At 46.7% G+C, this 25,787-nt stretch overlaps 1 protein-coding gene across 2 annotated transcripts; it reads right to left on the bottom strand.

The window, feature by feature from the left end:
- Nucleotides 1-1,452: 1,452 nt before the first annotated feature.
- SAMHD1 (SAM and HD domain containing deoxynucleoside triphosphate triphosphohydrolase 1) lies at nt 1,453-23,871 on the bottom strand. 2 transcript variants are annotated; one of them, XM_061441767.1, is made up of 16 exons: nt 23,646-23,871; nt 23,488-23,554; nt 17,696-17,768; nt 16,616-16,776; nt 14,997-15,112; nt 14,285-14,355; nt 13,122-13,277; nt 10,856-10,956; nt 10,645-10,753; nt 10,001-10,092; nt 8,734-8,849; nt 7,090-7,229; nt 5,652-5,741; nt 5,332-5,436; nt 4,839-4,976; nt 1,453-3,372 (listed from the first exon to the last, which is right to left on the bottom strand). In XM_061441767.1, exons 1-16 carry the CDS (start codon nt 23,851-23,853, stop codon nt 3,319-3,321), a joined length of 1,797 nt encoding a protein of 598 aa, XP_061297751.1. In that variant the 5' UTR covers nt 23,854-23,871; the 3' UTR covers nt 1,453-3,318. The 2 variants fall into 2 exon arrangements, with proteins under 2 accessions (XP_061297751.1, XP_061297750.1); XM_061441766.1 differs by lacking the exon at nt 1,453-3,372 and adding an exon at nt 4,364-4,655.
- Between the last annotated feature and the right edge of the window lie 1,916 nt (nt 23,872-25,787).

Below are 25,787 nucleotides of genomic sequence, written 5' to 3'. Positions count from 1 at the left end.
AGCACAAACTGCCTGCCCCAGCTAAGGACCAGGAGCTGCCAGCATTTCCCCTGAGGTCCCCAGACCAAATCCAGGAGCCTCAGCCACTGCTGTTGTGCAGTAGTTGGGCTCCAGGTTTTCCACAGCCACTTAACACTACGGGATACACACTACCCTGTGTTACCCTCTTGCAAGCAGAGCAGTGGTGTCTGCTGGCTGTGCGTGAAGGCCTCCACTGAAGCACCCCTTGGTTTCCCCATGGCTCCCATCTGTCTGCACTCAGGCCTCCTGCTCCTGCTGCCCCCATGAATGTGAACCTCAGGCACGTCCCTGCTCTGCTCATTGCGTGGTGGCACTGAGAAGCAGTAACTGCAGGGTGAAAGCCTCTTGCTGGCATAGGGGCAGCAGGCAGGCAGCTTCCTACTGACCCTAAGGGCTGGCAATGTGACAATATCAAACCATGGCTGGTACAGAGCACCTGAGAGATGGAACTGTCCCTTATGTGAACACATCTCCTTTCTTTCTGGACAGTGAAAACTTCTGCCTTACTGCACTGCTACTGGCGCTTTGGGGGGTGTTAATCCAAGGCCAGCTCAGCCCCTGCGCTTGGCCCCTCTGGCTGTGTAAGAGGAGCATAATAAACTGCAGTTTTAGACACCTCCTGTGCTCAGTGTTTGGGGGGGGAGATGGGGCTCTAGGAGATGGGGAGAGGCACATGGAGAGGTCATGAGGGGGTCTGGAAGCAAACACAGGGGTGGGAAGGGCAAACAAGTGGCCTTGGGGCTGAAGGGTGTCAGGAGCTGCTGCCTCCTCCAGCCCAGGATGTTCCTGCCCCACTGCTGGAGCTCCTCAGGGGAACACAGCCTCAATCTGCCCGGCCCCCTGCCCACATCCCAGCTCTCTTGCCCCCCGAGCACCACACACACACCAGCAGGTCCAGCTTAAAGTCTGCCTGTGAACAACACTCACAGACACCCAGTCTGGGGGTGACACAGCCACTCATCCCCCCAGGAGCATCCCACCTGCTCCAGGAGCTGCCACCACAGGCTGGGTACCTGCATCCCAGTCTGATCCAGTGCTGGCTCCAAACCCACGCCGGCCTCTGCAGCAGTGATCTGAGGTGATCAGGTTGATCAAGCAGGACTTCACTTTCCCTTCTCCCCCTACACAACAGCTGGAGCAGGGCCTAAAGCCAGCCTGGGCACTGGAGGATGGAGGCAGCTGCACTGTCTCCACTGCTGGTACCATTCCCATAGGATCAGAAACCACCTCAAGACCTGCACTGCCACAGTGCAGCGCTTGTCCTATAGAAATAAATGGGGGCTGTTTGTAACTATTAAAACAGTCTTAAGCACACAAAGTCCACACGCTGCGAATCCTTAAAAGAATAATAAAATCACTGTTTATAAATCTAATCTCAGTCCACAGAGGCTCAGATTAACATGTTAGAGAAAAAGAAATGCAAAACTTAAGTATGAATTTCTGCTTAAACGTAAGCAAAAGATATTTCCCAAGTATAAAGTGCACCTTTTACAACAGATTCAAAACAAACCCAAGCAACAGTAACAAAATTACATTGTGCTGAACAATACTTGATTTTATGCAGATAAGGGAGACAAATGCCTTTATGATGTTTGTTCTTGAAGCATAATAAGTTCTTTACAAGCCTTTACAGAGGTCCTGCCGCCTTCCAGTAGCTACCTGGTACACCTGCAGATGTGAAATACTGTTGAGGATGAACAGCAGAGGCTGCATGGCACCCATCACCTTTAGACATTAGCTCAGGTACAGCAGAGCACAAACCAACGTCTGGTTATTGAAACAAACAAAACCCGAGTTGAGCACATGGATGCTCATCCTCCCTCTGCCCAACGGCTACCAGTTCCCGTGATAAGAAGGGCAAAGGCAATGCAATGATCTGAAGGGAGCTCAGAGGTTCTCTCACGGGGACTTCCCTTTGTGTTAGTTTGCAGAAACTAACCCTGCAGAACAGAGCGCTGATCGCTGCCTTCCCCACACCCCAAAAGCCAAAGCTTGTTCCAGTTCCTGAGCGTTGCTGAACCTTTTCATTTGCCATTTCAGGTTTGAGGGTGGGCTTTTTCGAGCTTTTAGCTTTTTCTTTACTGAAAGCAGCCTCCCTCTTCGACCTGAGTAAAAGGTGAGAGGGAAAAGGTCTTCGTCGCTCACTTTTCCAACTGGACGGACACTTGGCAATACTCACAGGAGAACTGCCAGTAAGGTCAAAATGGAAAAACCCTTATAGTTCTACAAGGGAGAGAAAAATGACATAGGAACAGCAATCAGAGAGGCAGGGGACAAAGGAAGGGACGCAAGAATGGAAGAATACCTGAAGAGCCTGCCGAGCATAATGCAGAACTGGAGCAAGGACGAGCAGCACCAGTGCAGCATCCTGCTGGGATGCACTGACCGCGTCCAGGACACATGGCTGGCTGCCCTGACAAGCATCCAGGTAGCTCTGCTCTCCTGCAGGCACTCAAACAATGGACGGTTTGAGCAGCTTCTGCAGTTCAGTGAGAAAAATATAACATTCAATGTATCAAAAATACCCTATAAAAGAACAAAAGGCTGCATGTCACTGCAATGCATTGTTACTTCCATAGGAACTGTGTCACACTTAGAGCAAGACGCCTGCATCTTCATCAGCTTTTGGAATACCAGAAAAGTAATCTTTGGTTATTAAAAAGATTCTCTTCTTCCTTCCTTTTATGTTCTTCTTTATGAAGAAATTGGTTTTACTATTCGTGAAGATGCCATTTAAGGTTACGTCAATGTTCTGCCACGGCACCGGGGTTTCAGACCATATTTACTCCTCTCTTCTTCAGGTATTGCAGAACAAAACCCAAACAACCCAAAAAAACCCACCCCTGAGCTGGGAGCTTTTCTGCCTGTTCATGCAGTATCACAATCATCTTAAGGAGCGATGGGGACTGGCAGGAACAGTAACGTGCAGTCAGCACTTCTTGTACTAACAATGAATTGCAGTGTTTGAAGTTACTCTCGCTACACAGTGCTAATACATTCAAAAATAAACGAGGATTGAGTCTGCTGTAATAGGTAGTTGGTTTTTTAAAAGTTCATTTGGAATATGCACTTTAAATACCCATGTTAAAACACACTGTATGGTAAAATGCATTTCTGCATTGTGCAACCGATTCTTACAGTCCATCCAACCGGCTTTGAAAAGAGCTGCTGATCACGTTTACTCATCTTCTGAAGAGGCAGACTGAATAGTGCTAAAAGGACAAGGGTTACTTATCAAAAGGAAGCTTCTGTTCACAGCTGGGTTCTGGAGTTGGCCTGTGTCCATCATCCCTTGCATTATTCCAGCTTTCTTTCATTTGGAATTAGATGAGGGGCAACCACATCACTATCCTGTTATTGAAAGTCAGAAAACATTAATGAAAGCACATCCACTTTTGCCTTCTATCCTAAAGCAGGGGAAAGGAAGCTCAGCATCAGACTTACTAATAAACAAGTAAATAAAATCCCTGGTCCTAGAAGCATTGTAAATCAACCAACACTGAAGGCTGCATCCTGAAGATGCAGTGGTACCATTCAGTGGTGGGGAATAACATTTGGTGGGGAGAAAACAACCAAACCCTATGAGAGAATCCTTCACCATTAACAGATCTCTTCTTCCTGCATTGTTAGTAGCAAATCTAGGAGCGCTGGCAAGCTGGTAGTTTGGGCATTGGTACATGAATCAGAGACATTACTATACATGTTTTCTCTGAATTTGCCACAGTTCCTCATTTAAAAGTGCTGCAACCCATCAGTCCCAGGTACATACACATATATATGTGTGTGTATATATATATATATATATAAGAAGCACTCAGGCAAATACAGACAAGAGAACAATATGCTTTCTAAGCTTAGAAATAAGCTGGTGAGATGCATGTTGCGATGACCTGCAACATGCCAAGGCCTTCAGGATGGATATGCCTGAAGTAGAACATGCTTACAGGACACAACTGTACTCTACAAGCCACAAGCAGAGAATGCCTGTTGCTCGATGCATTTGCAAAAAGCCCTTCTGAATTTAACTGCTCTCAAAAGACTGATGCCAAAAGTATGTCATAAGATAACTCACACATGTAGTGGAGTGGCTCCAGGAGCATTTTCTACTGAAGAAAAGCTTACCTGATGTAACTGTAAGTGCTTCCCTACAGGGATGGTTATACTGGAACTATCAGTGAATGGTAATTGTTTTTAGATGAAGGTGTCCACCTTCTTGTAATGAAGGGGGATGTAATGGGGATGCTGTATCACACATCACCAGTTTACAGCCACTACTGGTACAGCCTTCTCCACCTCCTTTGGCAGGAGGAATGCAAAGCAAGATGCGTGGACTCAGGATGCATGGACACCCTGAGTGTGTGCTTCAGAGTCTCCATTTCACTTGCCAGGGCAGCTCTGAGGCTCTTTCCCAACACAAAATGAAACAAACCTTAAGATGAGCTGTAACAGACCCTCTTCCTCCCTCACAGCTGGAAACTTGTATGTTGGGAGTTGACAGAAAAGGGCAATGCAGAGAACAGATGAGGCCTTGCAGTCAACTCGGACTACAGACTAGCTGCCCAGAGAGCAGAAGTTTGCAATCTTGTTCCCACAGGTATTTTCCACTCAGAGCAAAGAGACTGACCATGAATCCGCTGGAGGAGCAGTGAGTTAAATCAATGCAAATCTATCACTATTTCAGTGAAACCGAAGCACATCCCTGACACGAGCCACAATAAAACCAGAAGCTAGGTTAGTGAGGAGTGGCTCTGCCACAAAGACAAAGCCAACAGACAATAAGCTTTAAGAACAATAAAAATAACAAGTGAATTTGTTACCGGTGGTTTGGTGAAATTCTTCTTCATGCACCACTGAATAAAATACTGTTTTGCAGCTGAAATAATAACTGGATCCTGACTTCTACAATAAACCCGGATAACCTGCTCAGCAAACGTCTTGGGTAACAGCTTTGAAACCTTTGGAATGAAAGAAAAAAAAACACTTTAACATTTCTTGGAATTTAGAGACCACTGAACTTCAATGTTTCCATCTGAAAACAAACTGAAAGCAGCAGAAGACATCCCACTACAATCCACGAGCTTTATCCAAATCTATTTGTCCCGGATTCCCAGTGTATCCAAGTTAAACACTGTTCATATGCAAAGGCTGTCAGGATTCCAGATTATCTTAGCACAACGCACACCAAAGACGTGATGGCAGCAAGTACAGCCCTTGGTGGTAGCTCTTGCAGGGGTTGTGGGGAGGTTGTGGAATCCTCACAAGCTGCAAAGATGTCCTTTAGAAGCCAGTTGAGATAAATTAAAAGACTACCTGCTCTTTACTGATCTTGACTGCCTTGGAAGGATCAGCCTTGCAATAGAAGAGAACGTTATCAATGGGATTCTGTTCTTTCATTCCATAATCCATATTGATAACCTTGCATGTAAAACAAAGAAAATGGCACTTGTTAATGTTTGTCTTTAGCTTTCTCACAATACCTATGAAAGGATATACGATATACTTCTGTAAATGACACTAATGAAACAGGACAATAATAATGCATTGAAACATAACTCCAGTTTTCACTATGGCACACAAGGCCTCTGTCACTGAGAAGTTTTGACTCTGAACCTGCTCCAAGAGATACTTACATCAACTACAAAATCTTCAGCCTTCAGTTCCACATCTGGAGGATCCTTTTCTGGCTTGGATTTAGCAATGCTTTCTGCCAGGCTATTGTTCTGAAAAATGAAGACAGTAACGCAGGTTACATTTATGCACTATCAGGTCTAGACCAAGGCAACAAAGAGCATGACAGAACGTGTCACTAGACTAAAGCTTTCATTTCTTCCTAGCCTGACAGACTCTTCTCGCAGCAACCTGATTGCTTGAACCCTTTCATACCTTAGCCACAAATGTTCTAGCCACAAAAGCTTCAAATGCAGCACAGAGCACCCAGGTCCAGAAGGGAAGGAATTTTTTATGTCCATTGCAAAGACATTATTTGTCCATTGCAAAGAAAGGGAGACTGCTCTGAAGAGCAGGGTATCACACACATTGCCAAGCTGAGGTACGTGTGTGATCTGTTGTGACTCAAGAAGCCAAGAAAAGGTTTAGACTGAGAGCAAACCTAGAGGAAAGAACTGCCAGGAGGCAAGAGGCAGGAGGCAGCTTGTTTGTAAGCTGTTCAATTTCTACTCTGAATCAGAATGTGTCATAGAATCATAGAATCACAGAATAGTTTGGGTTGAAAAGGACCTTAAGATCATCTAGTTCCAACCCCCCTGCCATGGGCAGGGACACCTCACACTAAACCGTATCACCCAAGGCCTCATCCAACCTGGTCTTGAACACTGCCAGGGACGGAGCATTCACAACCTCCATGTCATGCTAACTTTCTCCTTTTTCTTTGCTACTGTTTGGTTGTCCTTTCCTGAAAGTTACCTCTTCCAGTATGCACTAACAGGAAACCCAGCTCTGAACTTAAGAATTCTGTACCTGGGATGTTCCCCTGGCTCTGGCCAGGCTTGAGGACCACAAAACCAGACAGGGCTGTGAGCAACCTCACCTAGTGGAAGATGTCCCTGCTCACTGCAGGGGGTTGGATTAGGTGGCTTTAAGGGTCCATTGCAACTCAAACTGTTCTGATTCTAAACATAATGGCATTATGGTCTCTTAAGAAGCAGGACAGACACTACGTCCTACTGGAGGAAGTTGAGCCTCCAATACTACTGAAACAGGCAACTATCCTGAACAGGCTTGCTATCCTGATCCCCTCCTTCACATAAGGGCAGAAACTTGACTATCAATGTACAACCATTTCATGTTTCCCTTCCTCTTATTTCCTCCTACTTTTTTAAATACAGAATCTCTTAACACTACTGCTTAGCTGAAAGAACACAAGCAAACCTCTTCGAACAAAAGGAGGAGCAGAGCAGTAAGACATCGGGTGGTCATTCTCTAACCTTATTCTTTGAGAAAGAAAACCCCAAACCAAACCCATACAGAGACGAGATAAAAAGGTGGTCAGCGACTTCGAGAACATTTTTACAGGGACAGAATCCAGGCTCTTTCAGCAATGGACATTACCTGTACAACTTCACTCCTTGTTTCAGGCTGAGTCTCTCCTAAGAACTTGTATAATTCACGTCGTTCTATTTTACGCAGGATCTCTTGGGCCTCCTTCAGCTCTGGAGAGCTTGAGTGCAGAATTTCCAGGTAGATGTTATCTGCCAAAGTTGCATTGATTGTTAAGTGTGCCACAGCAAAACGTGTGTACAGGGACAAAGGTTAAAACAACAACAAACACTGCTGGTTCCGGAAACACACTCGCTTTCAGAGAGTGACTGAACACGGAGCCTGACAACTGACGAGTCACAGCATCACCAGAGTCATAATAGCTGGCAATAAAACCAGCTCAATTCTCCCCCCTGCAATGAGTTTTATCACTGAACCTGCTTCCAGTTCTTATTTAGCCAGTCTTGTTCAGTAGAATATTCTGAGCCCCAGCACTACCTGGCTTCTGGACAGGGTGCTTTATCTTGTAAAAGAATAAAGTACTTCCATTAAACCTTCCGGATTTCTCAGACTTCAGCTGCTAGCATCAAAGTCCCCCTCCTGTCTCCACATGACAGTGAAGTACTCAGTGTGTTTCCCACCATCAAGAGGAGCAGCAAGACACAGGTCTCTTTTGATGTGGCTTCAGAGCAGAGAAGTTATTTTTGGCTGTCATAAGAGACTGCTGCTGTCAGGATGCTGCTGCTGTCAGGATGCCTCTCACAACCAACACAGCTGCACCCGTGTCTATTCACACTCCCAGCCAAAAATACCCTAGGCAGCGTTGACGCGTGCTGCAACATCCTGCCTAGGACCACAACTGGCTTAAGAAGCAACCAACACACTCCAGAAGCAAGTTATGAACCATGTACCCAAACCTTTAACTGAAGGTTGGTTCTATGGACAAGGCTGATCAAAGCCAGGTACTTCTCCATGAGAAATGACAGACTGACAGAGGACACAACACAGCTCAAGCCAGTTTCTGTGACTAAGAATTAAGTAAGTTCTCTGTGTTTCCTCTTCACAGCACTGACCCAGACCTTGAGAAATGGGAAAACATCACAAGTCTCAGCTCGTGTTCGCTTCTCTCTGTAATCACACTGGAGTTCCTCCGCTTGTCTTCAAGCAGGCTGCTGCTCCATGTACTTACCCTACAAGAGCCATTCTCACAAGTTCTTACCTGAGCAACCAGAGCAATAAACTAAGATGTTCATATATTGTTTTCTCCTGTTACATTTGCAACCAGGCTAGCCATGTCTCAAGCAAATCAAATTGGACCCCATCAGAGCCCTTTGAAACCTGGGGTTAGTTTCAACTAACTACATGTAGTTATCACTGACGTACATCCCATGTGTGACAAGTACTCAGGACACAAACAGGATTACTCCTGACAGCACTGCCTGTAATACTCTGAATGTGTGCAGAACATAGGAAATTGGTGCTTTTCTCTCTCTCAACATAGAAGTAATTTAAACTAGAAGGTCTTGCTCTCCCAGCAAGATGTGAATGCTCAGAGACTGGATGGTCCAGATCTGCCCCACCATCTGTGCACAAAAGCAGTGTTTTAGAGTCCTAGGTGTGGGCAATGACCCACTGTGCCAACAGCTGTCAAAACAGCATTTTAATGGGTACTCATGTTGTTTTACTCAAACACAAAAGAATTCTGAGAGCCCATACCAGTTAACTTAGTGTAGGCCTCCATGTCCTCCATTGCTGTGGAAATCTGGTACTGTTTCCCTCCAGAGCCTTCTATTTTAAAAAACTTGTCTGCTTTTTGAAGGGCTTCTGTAATCCTGGTTTGAGACAAAAGTAAGACTTAAGGATAGCACCATTTTGAAACACCTTACTGCTCAAGAGTCAACAGAGAAATGGTTTAGTACATTATAAATATGACAGATGAAACTGCATCCCAAGCACACAGCAGTCCCTGACGCACTGCAACGTGTCCTATCTCCATGCTGTCACTGCACATTTCAACAGAGTATTTCCAGTTACTGAAAACAGGTTCAGATCAGACCTTCACCTTCTGTCAATGAAGAGCGCTTTGCTCTGCTGCAGACTGTGTTTAACATTGCTTAGATGATTACAGAACCTTGCAAGACAGTGACACGGTCCCCGCAGCTGCAATGAGGCTGCCTCACAGATGACCATAGCCTTTTACAGACTCCAGAAGTTAACAGAGAAAACACAAAGCATTGTAAAGGTGAAGCATCATGAACACATGGTGTGTTACAGGTGGGAAACACTGCTGTTTCAAAGATCAAGTTCTTCCACAGCTCCCTGTACTCCGTTGTCATTTCCAGCTCCTACACTCATTTGGATAGGCTGCTGGAACTATGGTAAGCCAAGAAATACATTTCTTGGCTGTTTTACTCCTGACATGTTGCTACTGTCCGACCTTGACAGTTTTAGTCTTTTAGAGGATCTCTAAACCAGGAGCTGAAGTTTATGAAACTAAAGCAGTCATGAATCACTCTTGTACTGTGTAATCCTCTGTGTTCTTTTGTTCCAGACTCAGCAGAGGGTAACTAGGCAGCCAAGATCCCAATGAAAATATCTTTGGGGATGTTAAGCTTTCTGCCTTTGAGTAAAAAAATTCTGCAGGCATCAGTAAGAGAGGTACAAATGCAGGTAGCCAGAACAATTCCTGCTGTGGCATAACACAGACACAATGTCAGGCCTCAGCTGAGCTGCGTTAAGCTTACTCCTTACTTTACTCTGTTAGTAAGCAGCCAGTTTGAGCTAAGCACACTCTGACTTGAAGCTAAAGATTTGACCTGCAGCTATCTGCAGTTAGAACAGCATAAGCACACCCTGGCTCTACAACCAAGTGGCTTATTTTCTATGTCACACTTTACTGATGATCTCAGTATTCCAAACAGATACACAGTTACAGGAATCCAAAGATAAACAGAATGCAAGAAAAGGGAAGTATAATACTTGCATTATTTCAATGATGTTGCCAATCTTATGCTGGTACGCTCGCCGGTGCAGGCAATTCCGTGTGTGGAACATATCATACAAATTTCCAACTTCCTGAATCAAAAAAAAAAACCAACCACCTTTTACTTCTGACATCACCTTAACTGGAAAACTACCACAATCAAGGAACCAAATGAGTTGTCTCCTTCCACTTGCTGCATAGAGCAGAACAGTTATCTTTCACAGTGCCTGACAGTGAGCCGGGCAGCTCAAAGAAGAGGGCCTCCCCCTTCTGCAGCCCCTAAGTCACATTTTCCTCTTGCTCAGAAGACTTGGAGCAGGATCATGCCCAGCTGATGCTTTTCCAAAGTCTCCCCTGGAATGATATGCCACAAACCCTTTCAAACAGAGGCTTGCTCTGTCCCTCCCTTCCTTAAACCAGTTGTTTCCTTAAACCAGTTGTGAGAACACTTTTCAGAGCAGCAACTCTATCTTCCACTCCTGGGCTAAAAAAGCATCCAGCAGACAACCCCTGCACCCCCTGCAATACAGTGTACAGCCGTAGCACGCTGCCCAGCCAGGCTCTGCCATGCCCCATACGTTCTCAGTGTCCTGCTCTACCTCACACACATTTTGCTGCTGAGCATCCCCTCTGTTCACACTCACCTTGTCACGGGTACAGATGTGCCTCTGGTTTTTTACTTCACAGACCCGAATGAATTTAAGTAACCGCTTATAATCAAAATTATTCTGGATTCCTAGGTGATGGCAATCCCTAGAAATATCCCACAGAGAGTGTTTAACAAGGAGGTCACATTTGTACATACAGGAGCATGATTTCAGTGGGAATTCATAACAAATGTGGAAGGATTTGTACCTGGCAAAATAATCCCATTTGTCAACGTCAATGCCATTTTTCTTGTTAGCTACTACCTCATACAGGAAACTTTTCTCCTTTGGTCGACCACGGTAGGGCCACTAAGAGAGGAGCCAAGAAGGAAAAAGAACAATCAGAAACAATAAGAAATTAAAGGGTGCAAACAATGCCAGAGCTATTTTTAAAGATCAGGGGAACACATTTTGATTTTGCCTGTGATAAACATCCAACACTGAGGTAGCAAAGATAATAAAGTTCACATTTAAACAATGGGTTCAAACTGAAACAGGGCAAGTTTAGATTGGATATAAGGAGGAAGTTCTTTGCTGTTAGGGTGGTGAGGGCACTGGAATGGGTTGCCCAGGGATGCTGTGAATGCTCCATCCCTGGCGGTGTTCAAGGCCAGGTCGGACAGAGCCTTGGGTGACATGGTCTAGTGTGAGGTGTCCCTGCCCATGGCAGGGGGGTTGGAACTGGATGATCTTAAGGTCCTTTCCAACCCGAACTATTCCAGGATTCTACGAAAAGTGCTTTCAGAAGCTGTCTGGCATTAGAAATCCACAACCAGGGCTTAAGCATCTGACATCCCAGAATACCAGCAAGAATAAAAACCATGTACACAAGTACTTCACTTCCCGTTCCACTAAAGTAACAAAGAGGGGAAAAGGCTGGAATCATTTAATCCCCAGGGAACTAGGTAAACCCATAAACATGTCACTGTCTTGCAGTCTTCTGCAATCAACTACCCAACCTTATAGATCAGTTTTAAAACAACTATTGAGATGTTTTAAACAAAAATTGTTTCAACAGTCGGCTACTTAAACTCCCAGCCCACCAGGGATAACTCTGCCATGAGGCAAACAGGAAATCAATGCCAAAATAACAAGATACAAGTTGCACAGAAACATTACTTCCTTGAAAATGTCATGATTCTCTTGTATATAAGCAGATAAATGGCTGTCATGTTATCTGTGTTACAGAACTATTCAAATTGATATGAGTAACAATGGAAATGTGCAAGCAGCGGGAAGAAAGCGCATCACAGCTAAAACCATCCTGTACTGATCACAAAATGCTCTGCTACTGGGACGATGGTCAGGACATCACCTATGTGCAACACATAAGAACGGCTGCCAGTGGAAGACCCTGCAGCCCCACAGCAGGAGGGTGGCAAGAAGGTTGCCATGTATCTTATCTGACACTCCTTTTCATCCTCCTGGAAAACACACACAGAATCCAACCAAGGAAAAGCAGACATAGGGTAGGAACCAGGCACGAGATCAGTGGAAGTGGCAGGCAGCAAGATGTGTGTGCAAATGAGCAGGAGTGGGTAAACATTAACTTGCAACCTCTGTAAATGAATATCCTCTTCCTGTAAGATCTCAGAATGAATTCTATTATGTCAAGCGCCCCGTGTTTGTCATCCGATAGCTGGAGTACACATGGTTGAACTGCACGCTACTGCAGCAGAAAATGATGGGTAAGCGCTAACATTTGTGGGTTATTCATCTGGGACAACACACAGATTCTGATTAGGACCAGACTGTCATGACACACCTCCCACTGATGGGTTCTTAATTCTGGTAGCAACTGAATGGGTGCCCCTGAAGAGATGACAAGAGCTGTAAAGTGAGGAGAAAGGACTTAATCCTTGCAACTCTATGAATGAATTAATAATCATGATCTCTTCTGCCTTGCCCCTTGAGGCAACACATTTGCCAAGTCTTAACCCCGCCTCTGTGGTTGTTACTGCAATGAATCCAAGCATTTTGCTACTGATGTGGCTCTGCCACTTGGGCCATGCTTTGGATTGCTCATTGCCTCATCTCTGCCAGTTCTCAGTTTTGTTATCTATTATCAGCTCGTCCCCCTAAACTACCTCCACGTTTTCTTCATACGGCCACCTGAAAACACGACCTGCCATCACCACCTTCAGGTTCCAGTAAACAGGCTGTTATCCTGATCTGGTCATTTAAGATTTTGGTTAAAAATGCAGTTCTACCAATCTAGCTACTCAAGTAACATTCTTAAGCTGTCCTCTAATCTGAAGATTTGGAGGTAAGAGCTTCTCAAGAAGAGCTAGGCCAAGTAACACAGTGAGGCTCTCAGCTCCTACCAACATGATAAGAAATAATCATTACACTTCCCCAACATCTCTTGTGCCAGGATACTCATGGGGCTAAATACAGAAGCAGAAATTATCTACTCTTTCAGTAAAATTAAAGACATTCACTGGGATAACCACAGGACCAGTACGCTGACCCACCAATATCTCACATGCGGCTTCATCTGTAGGTCCTCCTATTTGTTCCTTAATGAAGGCCATATCTTCTTCCAGGACAAGACCATACGACTCCATGACTTCTTCTAGTTTATTGGAAGCAATCAGGTGCTCAAACATTTTAACAGAAGCAGTTTCATGCTGTGAAAAGAACCCAAACCAACACCTAAAAGTTGCATCACAAAGCTTAAGCATCTTTCCTGCAGTGTCACAGCTTTCTCCTAAGCCAGCAGCAGTGCCTGGCAGGGCACCTGGGCATGGTGGGGTCCAAGTGCAGCACCTGGGTTATTTTCTGTTCATTTGCTATCGAAACGACCAGGACACACACTGTTCAGCATAGAGCTGTTACTTCTGTATTCTAACAAACAGCAGTAAGACAGTTACAATGCTGAAAGACAAAATAACCAATTCTACTGTGCAGAAGATTAACAAGTTTACTCAGCTGATTCTGCTTAGTAATTGCAAGGCGTGAAAGGCCCTTCATTCACAGCAAAGAACCCTTGAAACCCTTCAAAGTTTCTGAAAGGTTGAATTCTAAACACTGTATTAAATATCCTTGAACTAAAAACTGGAAACAAGCTCCCTGTTGGTATTTTGCATTTGTAAAATGTATTCAGGGTAAAGCTCACAAGACGCATTTAAAGGCCCAATGCTGGCTTGAAATCAGTGTAGCCCTAACGCACGCTGCTGCCTCGTCAGAGTCACCCTACAGGCACTGATAAGACCAGGATTTCATTTCTCCCCCGCGTCACCCAGCATGACATCTGCAGGAAGAGGACGTGTGCACAAGGAGGTCTCATGAAAGCACACAGGAGCTCAAGAGCATCTGTACTTCCAGGGAAGGGATGCTGGTGACAAGCGCCTGCCCTCTTTTCCTTCGCCCAGCACCTCCTTCTGTGCTGCTAGTAAGGCTGCATCTGCTCATGGCCATGCTGGAGGGGGCTGATGTTCCCCAAAGAAACAGGGAACAAGGGCATCACCACATGATGAGAAGACAACACTCTGGGTTATAATTATGCCATCAAAACGATGCAGTAAGAAAAGCCTAGATGACACCTATATTCTCAGAAGCACTGGCAGTTTTTAAAGATTAATTATTCTCCCTTAAAAAAAAAATCAGTTTTCTACTTTAATAATGAAAAGCCCACCTTCCACTTCCAATCTGGACGAGTGAGTGGAATAAATCTTCCATCAAACATGTGTGAAAATGGCCCATGACCTTAAAAGTAAAGATGACACAGGTTTAATCTGAGGCATGGCTGTCAGTAAAAATATTTTGAGCAAGTTAAGGATCTGGACTCCCTCATATTTGACTTGATCTGGACATACAGAATCACAGACTGGTTAAAGCTCATCCAGTTCCAACCCCTGCCACGGGCAGGGACACCTTCCACTAGAGCAGGTCGCTCCAAGCCCCTGTGTCCAACCTGGCCTTGAACACTGCCAGGGATGGGGCAGCCACGGCTTCTCTGGGCACCCTGTGCCAGCGCCTCAGCACCCTCACAGGGAAGTACTTCTTCCTTGTATCTAATCTAAATCTCCCCTCTGTCAGTTTAAAGCCATTCCCTCCTCATGCTAGCACTACAGGCCCCTGTATAAAGCCCCTCTCCAGCTTTCTTGTCTGTCCCCTTTAGGCACTGGAAGCTGCTCTAAGGTCTCCACAGAGCCTTCTCCACACTGATCAACCCCAGCTCTCTCAGCCTGTCTCCATAGGAGATGCTCCAGGAACAGATAAATCCTCTCCTGCAATAGGGTCACGCACTGAGCAGCCCAAAAGAGCTGTCTCAGTCTGATCTCAAAGACAGCTTTTGATCCCGGTTAGCTTTCAAAGAGCAACAATCCATCTCAAACGTAACTCACCCAAATCATGACAAAGCCCAGCAATTTCCACACAGAGGATGTCTCGCTGGGTTATATCCAGTTCTGGTTGTCTCTCCTTCAGTGCACGAACCAGACATCCTGCTAAATAGCCCACCCTGTTGCAGAAGAAGAAAAATTAAGTCCTTTAAGTCACAGCTCTTGTCTAACAGGTAGCATACAACAAAAACTCTAACCTGCAAGAAAGTCACAAAGTATTTCCTGCAGTAGAATGTTAGTCAGCAGTAATACATTTGAAAGCAAGAAAGCATGAGATACCATGCCCCAATCATGGCAACAACAGTAACTGTGTAAGCATTACCAACAGCACACATCCTGAAGCACTACATTTTACACATCATCCCTTGACTTCTAGTCAGGGCAACTGCAAAGGTTCACAACAGTCACCAAAGCATTTTGCTCTTCTTTCAAATTGCTGTTTTAACGGTAGCTTATGACAACTCTTTCCCTTCCTGCCACTCCTTTTATATCTGGTACTTAATTACACAGAATAAGACACACTGTTCCCATGATAGGAACTCCTATAACCTGTTCACAAGCTCTACCCAGCTTCCTTTTCCACCTGCCCCAATCTTGCAGAACACCTTAAAGCAAGGCAAGGTTTCATGTGACAGGGCAGTATCATTGATTAGACCTCCTTTTACTGTTTGGTGGTTTTTCACTAGACCAATAGGGACACAGAGCTTGAGAACTGTCCAAGTTTAATTCCATGAATTGAAGTTTAAAAGGAAAGGTTGTTGATACCACTGGAGTTTGCAGATTTTTCTTGTGAAATCTTTGTTTCTATCCCTCACATTTTTGTCTTTTCAGGTTTACCAGATACAACCACTTTCAGCCTCACTGATCCAGCCCTCTTGCACCAGACATTTGCATCTTTTTCAGTGTCACGGAGCAGGAGTATACTCCACACTTACTCCACAATATCTCAGCATTAATAGAAGCAAATTTAGGCTGGCCAGACCTCTTGAAAAAACAAACACTGACTAGTTCAATTTTGTTGCACCTTGGGGTTACACCTTTAAAACAAGCTTAGATTTGTCATTAATCAGCTTCTTTGTGGAGTGCAAATGACCTAGAGCAATCTGGGAATCCTTGGGTCCATCATCTGCTTCTGTTTACCGTACAGCTAACAGCCTGACAACCTGCCATCAATTGCGCAAAGCACACACAACTGCAAAGGCAAACACTGCTGATCAAATGGAGTTTAGCTGTGCTGAACAACATAAGGGGAATACAACTGTCTGGCAAGTCATTTATAATAGCTCTGGTACCTTCCCAGGTCTGTGCTTTAAAACTCAAGTTCTGACCAAGGAGAACATAAACCACTCACAGCTAACATTATTCTTACAAGAAGTGGTGGGAAAGGAAACCTAACACTGATCCATCTTGTGGGTTTCTTTGCCTGTCTGTGGTAAAAAAAGTTCAAGAGAACAGCCCATAATCACACAGCACATCCAGAAACATTAGTGAGACCATAACTGCCACCACAGCAGTATTCACCAGTGCTCAAAGACAGCATCCCCCCTTGGCTGGCACTCCACAATGGAACCAGGTTAACAGACTCCTCAGAGGAATGCAAATGCAAGACATCACCACCTTACCCTATAGAGTGTTCAAAGCGGTTGTGAGAGGCTCCTGGAAAAACAAAGTAAGTGCCACCAAGCTGCTTAATGTATCTGAGGCGCTGAAACTGCGGCGTGTCGATGATGCGGACAAGAAGGGGATGTATTTCAATGTGCCCATGAATTGGATCGTTAAAAACCTACAAAAGCCAAACAAAAGTGTAATTAACATTTAACATTTGACTTTGAAAGAAATAGGCACCAAGGTAAAAGATAACTACAATGGTCAGGCTCCTTGTTTTGTTTTCTCTACTAAAGACTTAACACTTGAAAGAACGATGATCAGTAAAGATAAAGTAAATACAAGGCTGTGACAGCCAGTTAGCAGTGTCTGGTTTGACACTGGGCTCTTTAAAATCAAGTGAAATTTTGCAGTGGGGAAATTATGATTCTTACTTTTTTTTGCCATAAACCAAAATGCAAACCCCAAGACAACTGCAATACAAAAGGCATACTCCTTGCTCACCCCTAAGCACGGGTTTTAAGAGACATCTGAATAACTACAGCGACTCACCAAAGAAGATAAACACACACCTTGCCTCAAAACAGCAGATAAAACCAGTTCATCACACAATCAGGTGTTCCTGTGCTCTCTCTGCTCTTGGTCACTGAGCAGACAAGGCTCTAGCAGATAGAGACTACCAAAGAACACATGCAGCCCTGGCCTGAGTTAAACCAACATACACCACTGTGAGAGACTGCTGGAAGCCAGGAGTCTGTTAACCCAAGCCTGGGGCTAAGCTAACAGAAAAACACAAGGAGAGGCTCTACACAAAGAAATGTGAAAGGGGAGCTCCTCTACACACTTCAAACAGCTCATCTGCTCACTCTGTCTCTCACAACCGCCAGGTGCCCACATAAAGCTCTTTGCTGATGATTTTAACAGTACTTCTGGTTAATGTGGTTTCTGTAAGACTGCTCACTACCAAGGGAAAGGCACAACCACAGCTCCAGCCAAAACCAAGCCAAAAGGAGAGAGGCAGAGAAACAGGCATGGGGATAATGCTGTGAAGCCCTGGAAGTGTCCCCCAACACAATGTGACAAGGCACTTGGGCTACCTTCATCGTATCCATGTGTTGCTGTTGCAGTTTGTCCAGGCAGGCCAAAACTTTCAGTCTCTCAGCTGGAAGGCTAGAAAGGAAAAAAAAGGACCTTGAAAGCAAAGTTTCCAATGCATTTCCCTTTACAATTTGCAGTACATATGGAATTACTTGTGCAAGTTCATCTTAACTCTGATATTCCTTGCCTCGTTTAGGGAAATAGGTATTTCTGCAGCTTTTTCAGGAAAACATTGAACATACTTATCCTTCCAAAGTCAAGTATAGAGGGAAGAGAACAAAGAGCTACAGAAATTGTCTGTAAAGCAGTGTAGGAGCTTCTCCCACTTACACAGAATCAAGAAATAGAACCACCAGGAAGTACACATCTTTTACATCAATTACTTTAAGGAAAAGTCACATCTGGGGATAAATCCTTTAACTTCATGGGAACGACAACGTGCAGTGCCTGAATAACTGACAGCTTGGAAAAAATCCTTAAACTAAAATGTCAAAGTCCCAATAAATGATTCTCATAAAAATTTCTTTCAGTTTGTCAACTCTGTGTTAAAAATTTCATAAAGATACCTTGCTACCATTGTTAGTAAATTATTAAGGGTCCCCTTCACAACACACACATAAATGTCCAGCACAGGTACTCTCTTGTAGCCATGGCAGTCTAAGAGCACAGGTAGGACAAGTCTGGAGGGAGACACGATACACACCCTATTGCACCCATTGCAAGCATGTCCTTGAAACCAAGCAAAGCGTTTTCAACTCAATTTGACAGCAAACACCTTATCGCAAGGAAGTACGATTTGTACCTTTTACACTCCTCAGCAGTTAACCATCTTGAAACCAGTTTTACACCAGCTTTTCAATTTAAACTTTAACAGAAGCAATACAATAAAGGTCAACACATACTGCTCAATGCAGTACCACGTTTTCACCTGAATCATCTAAAAATTCACAACCCATCAACTACTGAACACATGTGTCTGAGCTGCTGCTGAGCCCTTCTTGTCTTAACTGCTCAGCATCCCTCCCCCAGCAAGGTGCTCTTGGGCTGCAGCCTCTGCTCACAGACTGTGTCGAGCCTTCAGCTGTTGCCACTCAGGCTGACGATGAAAAGCACCAGTGGTGATGCTCAGACCAATGTGCTACTTCACATCCTGAGCAGCTCAGTCTGCAGGAGCAGTCACAAACCCCCAGATACATTCCTGACAGAGCCCACTATTCACAGAGCAGTAGGAAGTAGCTGAGGGCACAAAAGGAAAGCAACCTGCATCTGCCCATTCTTCTTGCTCTCCTAAGGAGATGAACTTCAGCATTTGAACCTTGGAAAAGCCAAGGAACCCTTCTGTGGCCAGCAAACCAGGAGTTTGTACACACCTATGCTTACACTCCCAGGAAAAGCAGTCACAGCTGCTCTTTGAGGTCCATGCTGAAAATGGGACCAAGAACACTCAACTTTACGAAGAGAGCAGCCTTCCTGACCACAGGTATGGCTATCTCGGGCAGGACCAGTCCTTAGGCTGGTAACCAAGCACCTTCATCGCAACCCTCAAAAACAGTTCAGGGACAACAAAGTCAGAAGCAATCTGCTTCCAGCCATCCACATTCATCTTCTGTGGAGGAGTTCTCTCTCGAAACACATAGTTAACATGCAGAACCACACCTGGACCAGAGCACCTTTGCTCCAGCAGACTTGAAAAATTAACACCCAAACTTGATGTGCAGAGATGACCCCTACATTAATTACAACTGAGGTCTGTGGATGGGTTTTTAGCAAAGAATGGCCACGTTCCCAAGTCACCAAGTGCCTATGTGGAGCTTGACATGAACCGAGGATGAAGAAGCACATGGGTAAGGAAGCAAAAGTAACAGTGCAAGCAAGATAAGAAGAAACTGGAATGTGCTAAGATACAAACCAGTGAACTGTTAGCAAGTTTTAAAGGCTAGGTTCCCATGCGCATATTTGATTAATTGTTACTAGTTGCTGTGTGCTAAAAGAGTATGTATGCAATCTTAATACAGCAAGCTATTGAATATGTATCCAATCTTAATACAGCAAGTTATTGTATATGTATCCGATTATAATACAGCAAGCTATTGTAAGCAGACGCAGACAACAGTATAAAAAGGATAGATGCTTTGTAATAAATGGCTTTTGTCTGATCACACTGATCTCTGACTGAGTCCATTTTCTGCACCAGAGGTCCTCACTGGATACAACCAAAGAGAGAGAAATAAAACCCAAAAAAGGTTAAGTGATGCTCCAAACATTTGCTCACCACCCACTGACATGCCCAGATCATCCCTGAGCAGTGATCAGACCCCTTCAGCCAACTCCCCACAGCTTCCATACTGACCATGATGTTCTGTGGAACATAATATCCCTTTGGGTAGTTTGGGTCAGATGTCTGTCCCGTCTCTGCTCACTCCCGGTTTCTTGTGCCCTTCCTCACTGGCAAAGCATAAGACACTGAGAAGTCCCTAATTGGGTAAGTGCTACTAAACAGCAATTAAAACATTGTTGTGTTATCAACATCATTGTCACACTAAATCCAAAACACAGCACTGCACCAGCTACTAGGAAGAAATTAACTCTACCCCAGCCAAAACCAGGACAGGAGATTAAACGTCAACACACGTGCTTTTGAACAAGCTGTAATGCTGCAGGAGGTACAGCAGCACCATCATATAGTCACACAACAGACCTCAGGGAACAACTGCCCCAATATACTCCTGGTCACACACAGTACACAAGGTGTACATTTTTGAGCAGGTAAGATGGTGCAAAGCTCACCTAGCATTAAATGAGGGACAGAGCTGCTGACTACAGAGCACAACTTGCTGGCTTAAAGCACTTGATTATACTTTCACATCCCACAAAATTTCAGGAGAGAGGAGAACATAACTGGAAAATAGGCAGGTACATAAGAGGAAGGCATGCGGGTGCCTACAAGCATGAGAAATTACCAATGACTGCAAGCAGAACAGCAGAGAAAGGACAGTTATGTACTACTGACAGTAGTTTACTCTGCAACTACCTGTGCAAACACTGCCCACAGAGAGCACAGCCTGATCATAGAATCACAGAACAGTTAGGGTTGGAAAGGACCTTAAAACCATCCAGTTCCAACCCCCCTGCCATGGGCAGGGACACCTCACACTAAACAATGTGATATGCTGCTTTGCTCCAGAAACTCACCTCCAGCAGGGCTGAATGAAGCGGTGCTAGTGCAGCTCTCGGCAGGGTACAACACATCTACTGGCGTCACACCTGGGACAGGTCGATGCTGTGCATGGGTCAGAGCAGTAAAGGGAATAAATAGGTCCAGACAGGGAAGTCCCTGCCTGACACACCACGTCAGTGACTTATATGTCTTATCATCCTGCCCTGTCTCCAGGAACACAAACCCTGTAGCAGCTCTGGATGACAAAGAATGCTGTCAGTCCAGTCGTGGTGTGACAGGAATCACCTGAACACCAAGAGTTCTCTGTCCTCCAGACAGAAAGCAACAGCAGGGGATTTTTTACTGCTACATGTGGCAAGACTGCTTCAATCAGGACATTACATACAAATCATGTGTCAGCACCGTGGTTTCCAGGTCTCTGCATGCAGCATTGCTGTAACAACCAAAGAAGCAATACTGCTGGCTGTCTTTCAAAGGGTGAGGACAAGGGTGAGGACCAATACTTCCCCATCCATCCCTCTCTGCTTTGCCCACACCCTCCCTCACGCCACAGAAGACAATGGCAGGAAAATCCCTTTTCTGCACCCATTAGGAACTTAACTGTTCCAGAGATCAGTAAGACAGCCCTACTCATCAGTCGTACTTAGCGTGCAGCATGCTGTGCTTCACACAAAACATCTGCTTCCAGGAACATGAGAATGGGTGGGAAACCCACAGCACTGCCTCCAGGCCCCTGCCATTCTGAGGTTTCCCCACTGCAAGCTCAGGAATGTCAGGAAACCAAATATCAGCATTCATTACCAGCCTGTCACAGAGAAATGATGAAAGTTACTGGAGGACACAGCGTATGGTGGGAAAACGCATGCGAAGGGCTCATTCCTAAGTGCAGAGTTGAGATGACTTAAAAAAGCAGAAGGCTCCAGCAATTTCTTATCCAACTCACAGCGTTTTCAGCACAACAGAAACAAGATGTCAGACCTCACCAAAGGAAACACCTTAGAAAAGGAAACCCACAAGTATGCCCCCAGCACCACCTACCCTTCACATCAACCAAGTGCTCTTCTCAGCCATTCAATTCCATGGCCTATATCACATACTGCCCCATCCTGCTTGCCTACATCAGCGAGTGTGTCTGAGCCTTCAAATGGGCACATGATGCCCAGACAAACAGCAAGGCATTGAAAGACCCCCCCCGCACCCCCCCTCCCCCCGGGAAGGATGGGGAGGAGAATCGAAAGAATGTTAACTCCACTGGTTGAGATAAGCACAGCCCAGTAACTGAAGTACTGTACACACTACTACTAATAATAGTAACAATAAGGGAAGTAACAAGGAGAGAGAATAGAAAATTAAAAGGGGAAAGATAAAAAGCAATAAACCTAAATGATGCACAGTACAATTGCTCACCATCTGCTGACTGATACCCAGCCCAACCCAAGCAGTGATCAGTCACTTCTGGGTAACATCCCCCAGTTTCGATACTGGGGGTGACATGCTCTGGTATGGAATACCCTTTGGCTAGTCTGGGTCAGCTATCCCATCTCGGCTTCCTCCAGGCTTCTTGTGCCCCTCCTCACTGGCATAGCATGAGACTGAAAAGTCCTTGATCAGGGTAAGTGCTACTGAGCAACAACTAAAACACTGATGTGTTATTAGCATCATTTTCACACTAAATCCAAAACACAGCACTGCCAGCTATTAGGAAGAAAAGATAACTGTTGCAGCTGAACCCAGGACAACCCCCAGAAAAGTTACAAGGTTTTTGGGACCAACCATCTCCATCACTCCTGAGAGGGACCCTGGCAGGTGCTTTAGGCCAGCAGCATTCAGTTCTCCTCTGCTCTTGGCAGGTGCCTGCTGTAAGGCTTTGCCAAGTGCCATGGCCACTGAACTCCACCACGGACCCGCATCCTGTCAGGGCACACATCCAAATCTCTTCTCCTGTGACAGTCCACCCTATTGCAGCAGGCACAACAAAGAGCAAAGTCCCAGCAGCTGCTGCAAGATTAAGATCCCAAAGCTCAGGTCTTATCTCAGGGAGGTGGTGAACCTCAGCCTGTACGGAGCAGCCCCGCTCCTTAAAAACCGTTACTGCTGTCGGTACTAGAATGGAGCAACATTAACTTGAGCCAAGTAGACAGTTCTCATCAACCCCCTGGGGTTTATAATGGTCCTATGATCACTTGATAGGTCACTGCGTTGGTGGCAGTTTCGTTAAAGCTTTTTAGATGATGTTTTTAGTTACTGGGCACAAGCTTCCACACTCTGTATGGCACTGGCTGCGCTGGGGTCAGCAGGGGAAGCGGCAAACCGGGGCTGAGGACCCCCAATCATCCGCACCGGGCTCGCTCCACCATAAACACCCGCTCACGGCCGAGCTCTTGGGCAGCCGGCTCGGAAGCGGGTCAGGACCCGGGGAAGCGAGGACCCCCCTGCAGGGCCTCACCGCCGCGCAGCCCCTCGCGAACGCGCTGCACGGTGTCAGCGGAGCGGCTGCTCCGGAGCGCGGCGGGCCCATAGGCCGGGCAGCACCGGGAGCTCCAAAGGGCCTCAGTCCCTCCTCCCCCTTCCCTCCCTCCCTTCAGCCCGAGGCCTCCCGGGCGCGGCTCTCACCAGACACGCGTGGCCTCGAAGGCGCCGGCGGGCAGGTCCAGCAGCATGCTCGCGGTGACTCCGTGCTCTGCGGGGAGTGAACACAGCGTCAGCGGCGGGGCGGGGAGGGGCGGCCCGAGCTGCTCCCCCGGCGCCAGGCCCCGTGTCCCGCCGTTAACCTCGGAAGCGGCGGAGGAGGCCGGGCTCGCCCAACCCGCACCGCGCCAGGTGCCGGCACAGCCGCTCCGTGTCCCAGCGCCGCGGCTCGCTCCCGTCACCGTCCCGCCGCTCGCTCCCGTCACCCTCCGCCTCAGGGCCGCGCCACTCCCCCCGCCGCGCGCGCTTGGCGGCAGCCGCGCCCCAGCCGCCCCCCGCCGGGCTCCCCATCCCCGCTCACGGCCGCGCACGCGCAGAGCGGCGCGGCGGGGGGAACCTGGCGCCGCGGTGACGTCACGGCCAGCGCTGCACACACCCCACACCCCCCCCCCCAAAGGCGGGAACCGCCGTACCGGGACGGGTCGGGCCCCGCGGCGCTGGTGCGGGGCGATGCGGGGTCCCCGTTGCCCCCACCGGACCCGCACCTGCCGCCATACCGGGGAGCGGGGCACAGACACGGCCCGAGGCAGCGGCAACGCCGGCGGCTGCCTCCGCGCTGTGCCCGGCCCCGCCCCGCCCCGGGGCCCTGCGGCACACGCCGGTTATCAGCGCTGACTGAGCTCACAGACACCCGTTCCTGCAGAGGCCACCGCGCTCGCAGCCTGGGCAAGAGGAGGCTTTGTGCAGCCAGCCGCAGGGGATGCCCGTGGAGCTGCGGAACGGGCAGAGCTGCTGCAGCGAGGTAAGCAGTGCTCCCCACGACGGCAGGTCGCCGTGAGGGGTCCAGATGTGAACACCTGGAAGCCAGCACCAGCGAGGCCCGGTCACCATCCTAGCTCAGCCTCCACGACGGCGCTCCCAAAAGATGTGATGCCACAGCGTTATTGCCCTCAAACAGTGCTGCTGAAGATACCCAAAGCCAACCTTCTCAAGATGACAGGCAATGAAAATACATGCACCCAGCTGCCAGACTCGGACAGCAATGAGCACCAGAGATGAAGCATCACAAACTGAACCCAACAACCATCCCCGTGTGCCACTGCAGAGAGATAGAAAAGTCAAGTGTGAAGCTGAGCTTAGGAAGAAGAGGAGATGGGAGGAAGGTGTCATTATCCTACTCTATTTTTAATTGGCAATAAAATAATCTTCCCCAATTCCAGTCTTCTTTCTGTGCTGGTAGGTGGGGAATAATCTCCCTGTCCTTATCCCAACCCATGAACTTTTTCATTGTATTGTGTCCCCCTGTCCTGCTGAGGAGGGGGAGTGAGAGAACAGCTGGGTGGGCACCTCACAGCCAGCCAAGGTCAACCCACATGTCTGGAATTGCTGTGTTCTCATCACAACTTCCCCACCACAGTTGAGACATGAGGGGGGGGTGGTCTGGGGAAAGAAATCCTTGCCTTAGCAAAACACCCTTTCTTCAGGTTTTCCACGAGGTTTTGGTGTGGAACAAAGCTCACATTCTACTGCCATGCTACAGTAATTTGCTTCTCTAAGCACATATTCAGCTTCCTCACTTCCCAGCTCTTGTTAGGCAAGTGCACTTCAGGGCTGCTGCCTGGTTTTCATTTGGCTCAGTCTCCACATCCCCTCTGGGTTTGTCTGAGATTTTTGTCAGCCCTTACCATCTGAAATGAAACTGGCTGAGAGCTGGTTCCACCCATGAAAGGAAATGCTCCTTTTCTGGGAAGGGAACTGTAAAACAAGAACAGGCCAAATCCCTTAAGGAACACAAGCATTTAAAATCGCCTTCTACCTTCTCCATTTCCCCTCTCCCACAAAACTGACCCAAATGGCACTGGTGCATGTCCTTCTAAGGAATAATTCATCACCTGCCCATTCTGTACTTCTACCAGTGTCAAAACCTGCCCTATGTAGCTCAATACTCACATCACCTACCTAAAGGTACCTAAAGAGGTTTTAGGGGAAAGCAAGGAGTTAGACACGTATCTATCCACAGGCCAAATGCATCTGGAGTGCTCATAAAAATAAAATCATCAAGAGGAATCTCATTGCATTCATAGCCTTATAACGGCAGGGAAGGAATACCCCAAACCAGCAGGACATCCTTCACTGATCAGTGCAAAACCTGCTGATATTGCAACACCACATGCACACACGGTGTAGCAAGAGTGGAGGATTACCCCATTTCACCCTCACTAGTAGGAAGAAAAAGAAAATACTACACTAAGCTGGGCGTTGTTCTGCACAAATCTTGGCAACCA

The sequence above is a fragment of the Pezoporus flaviventris genome, unplaced genomic scaffold (assembly GCF_033815535.1).
Source record: "Pezoporus flaviventris isolate CSIRO_AGI_PZ_B2104156 unplaced genomic scaffold, CSIRO_AGI_Pfla_v1 ptg000213l, whole genome shotgun sequence".
NCBI lineage: Eukaryota > Metazoa > Chordata > Aves > Psittaciformes > Psittacidae > Pezoporus > Pezoporus flaviventris.
Note: the sequence above shows the minus strand (reverse complement) of the source record. Positions and strands in the feature narration are given on the sequence as shown.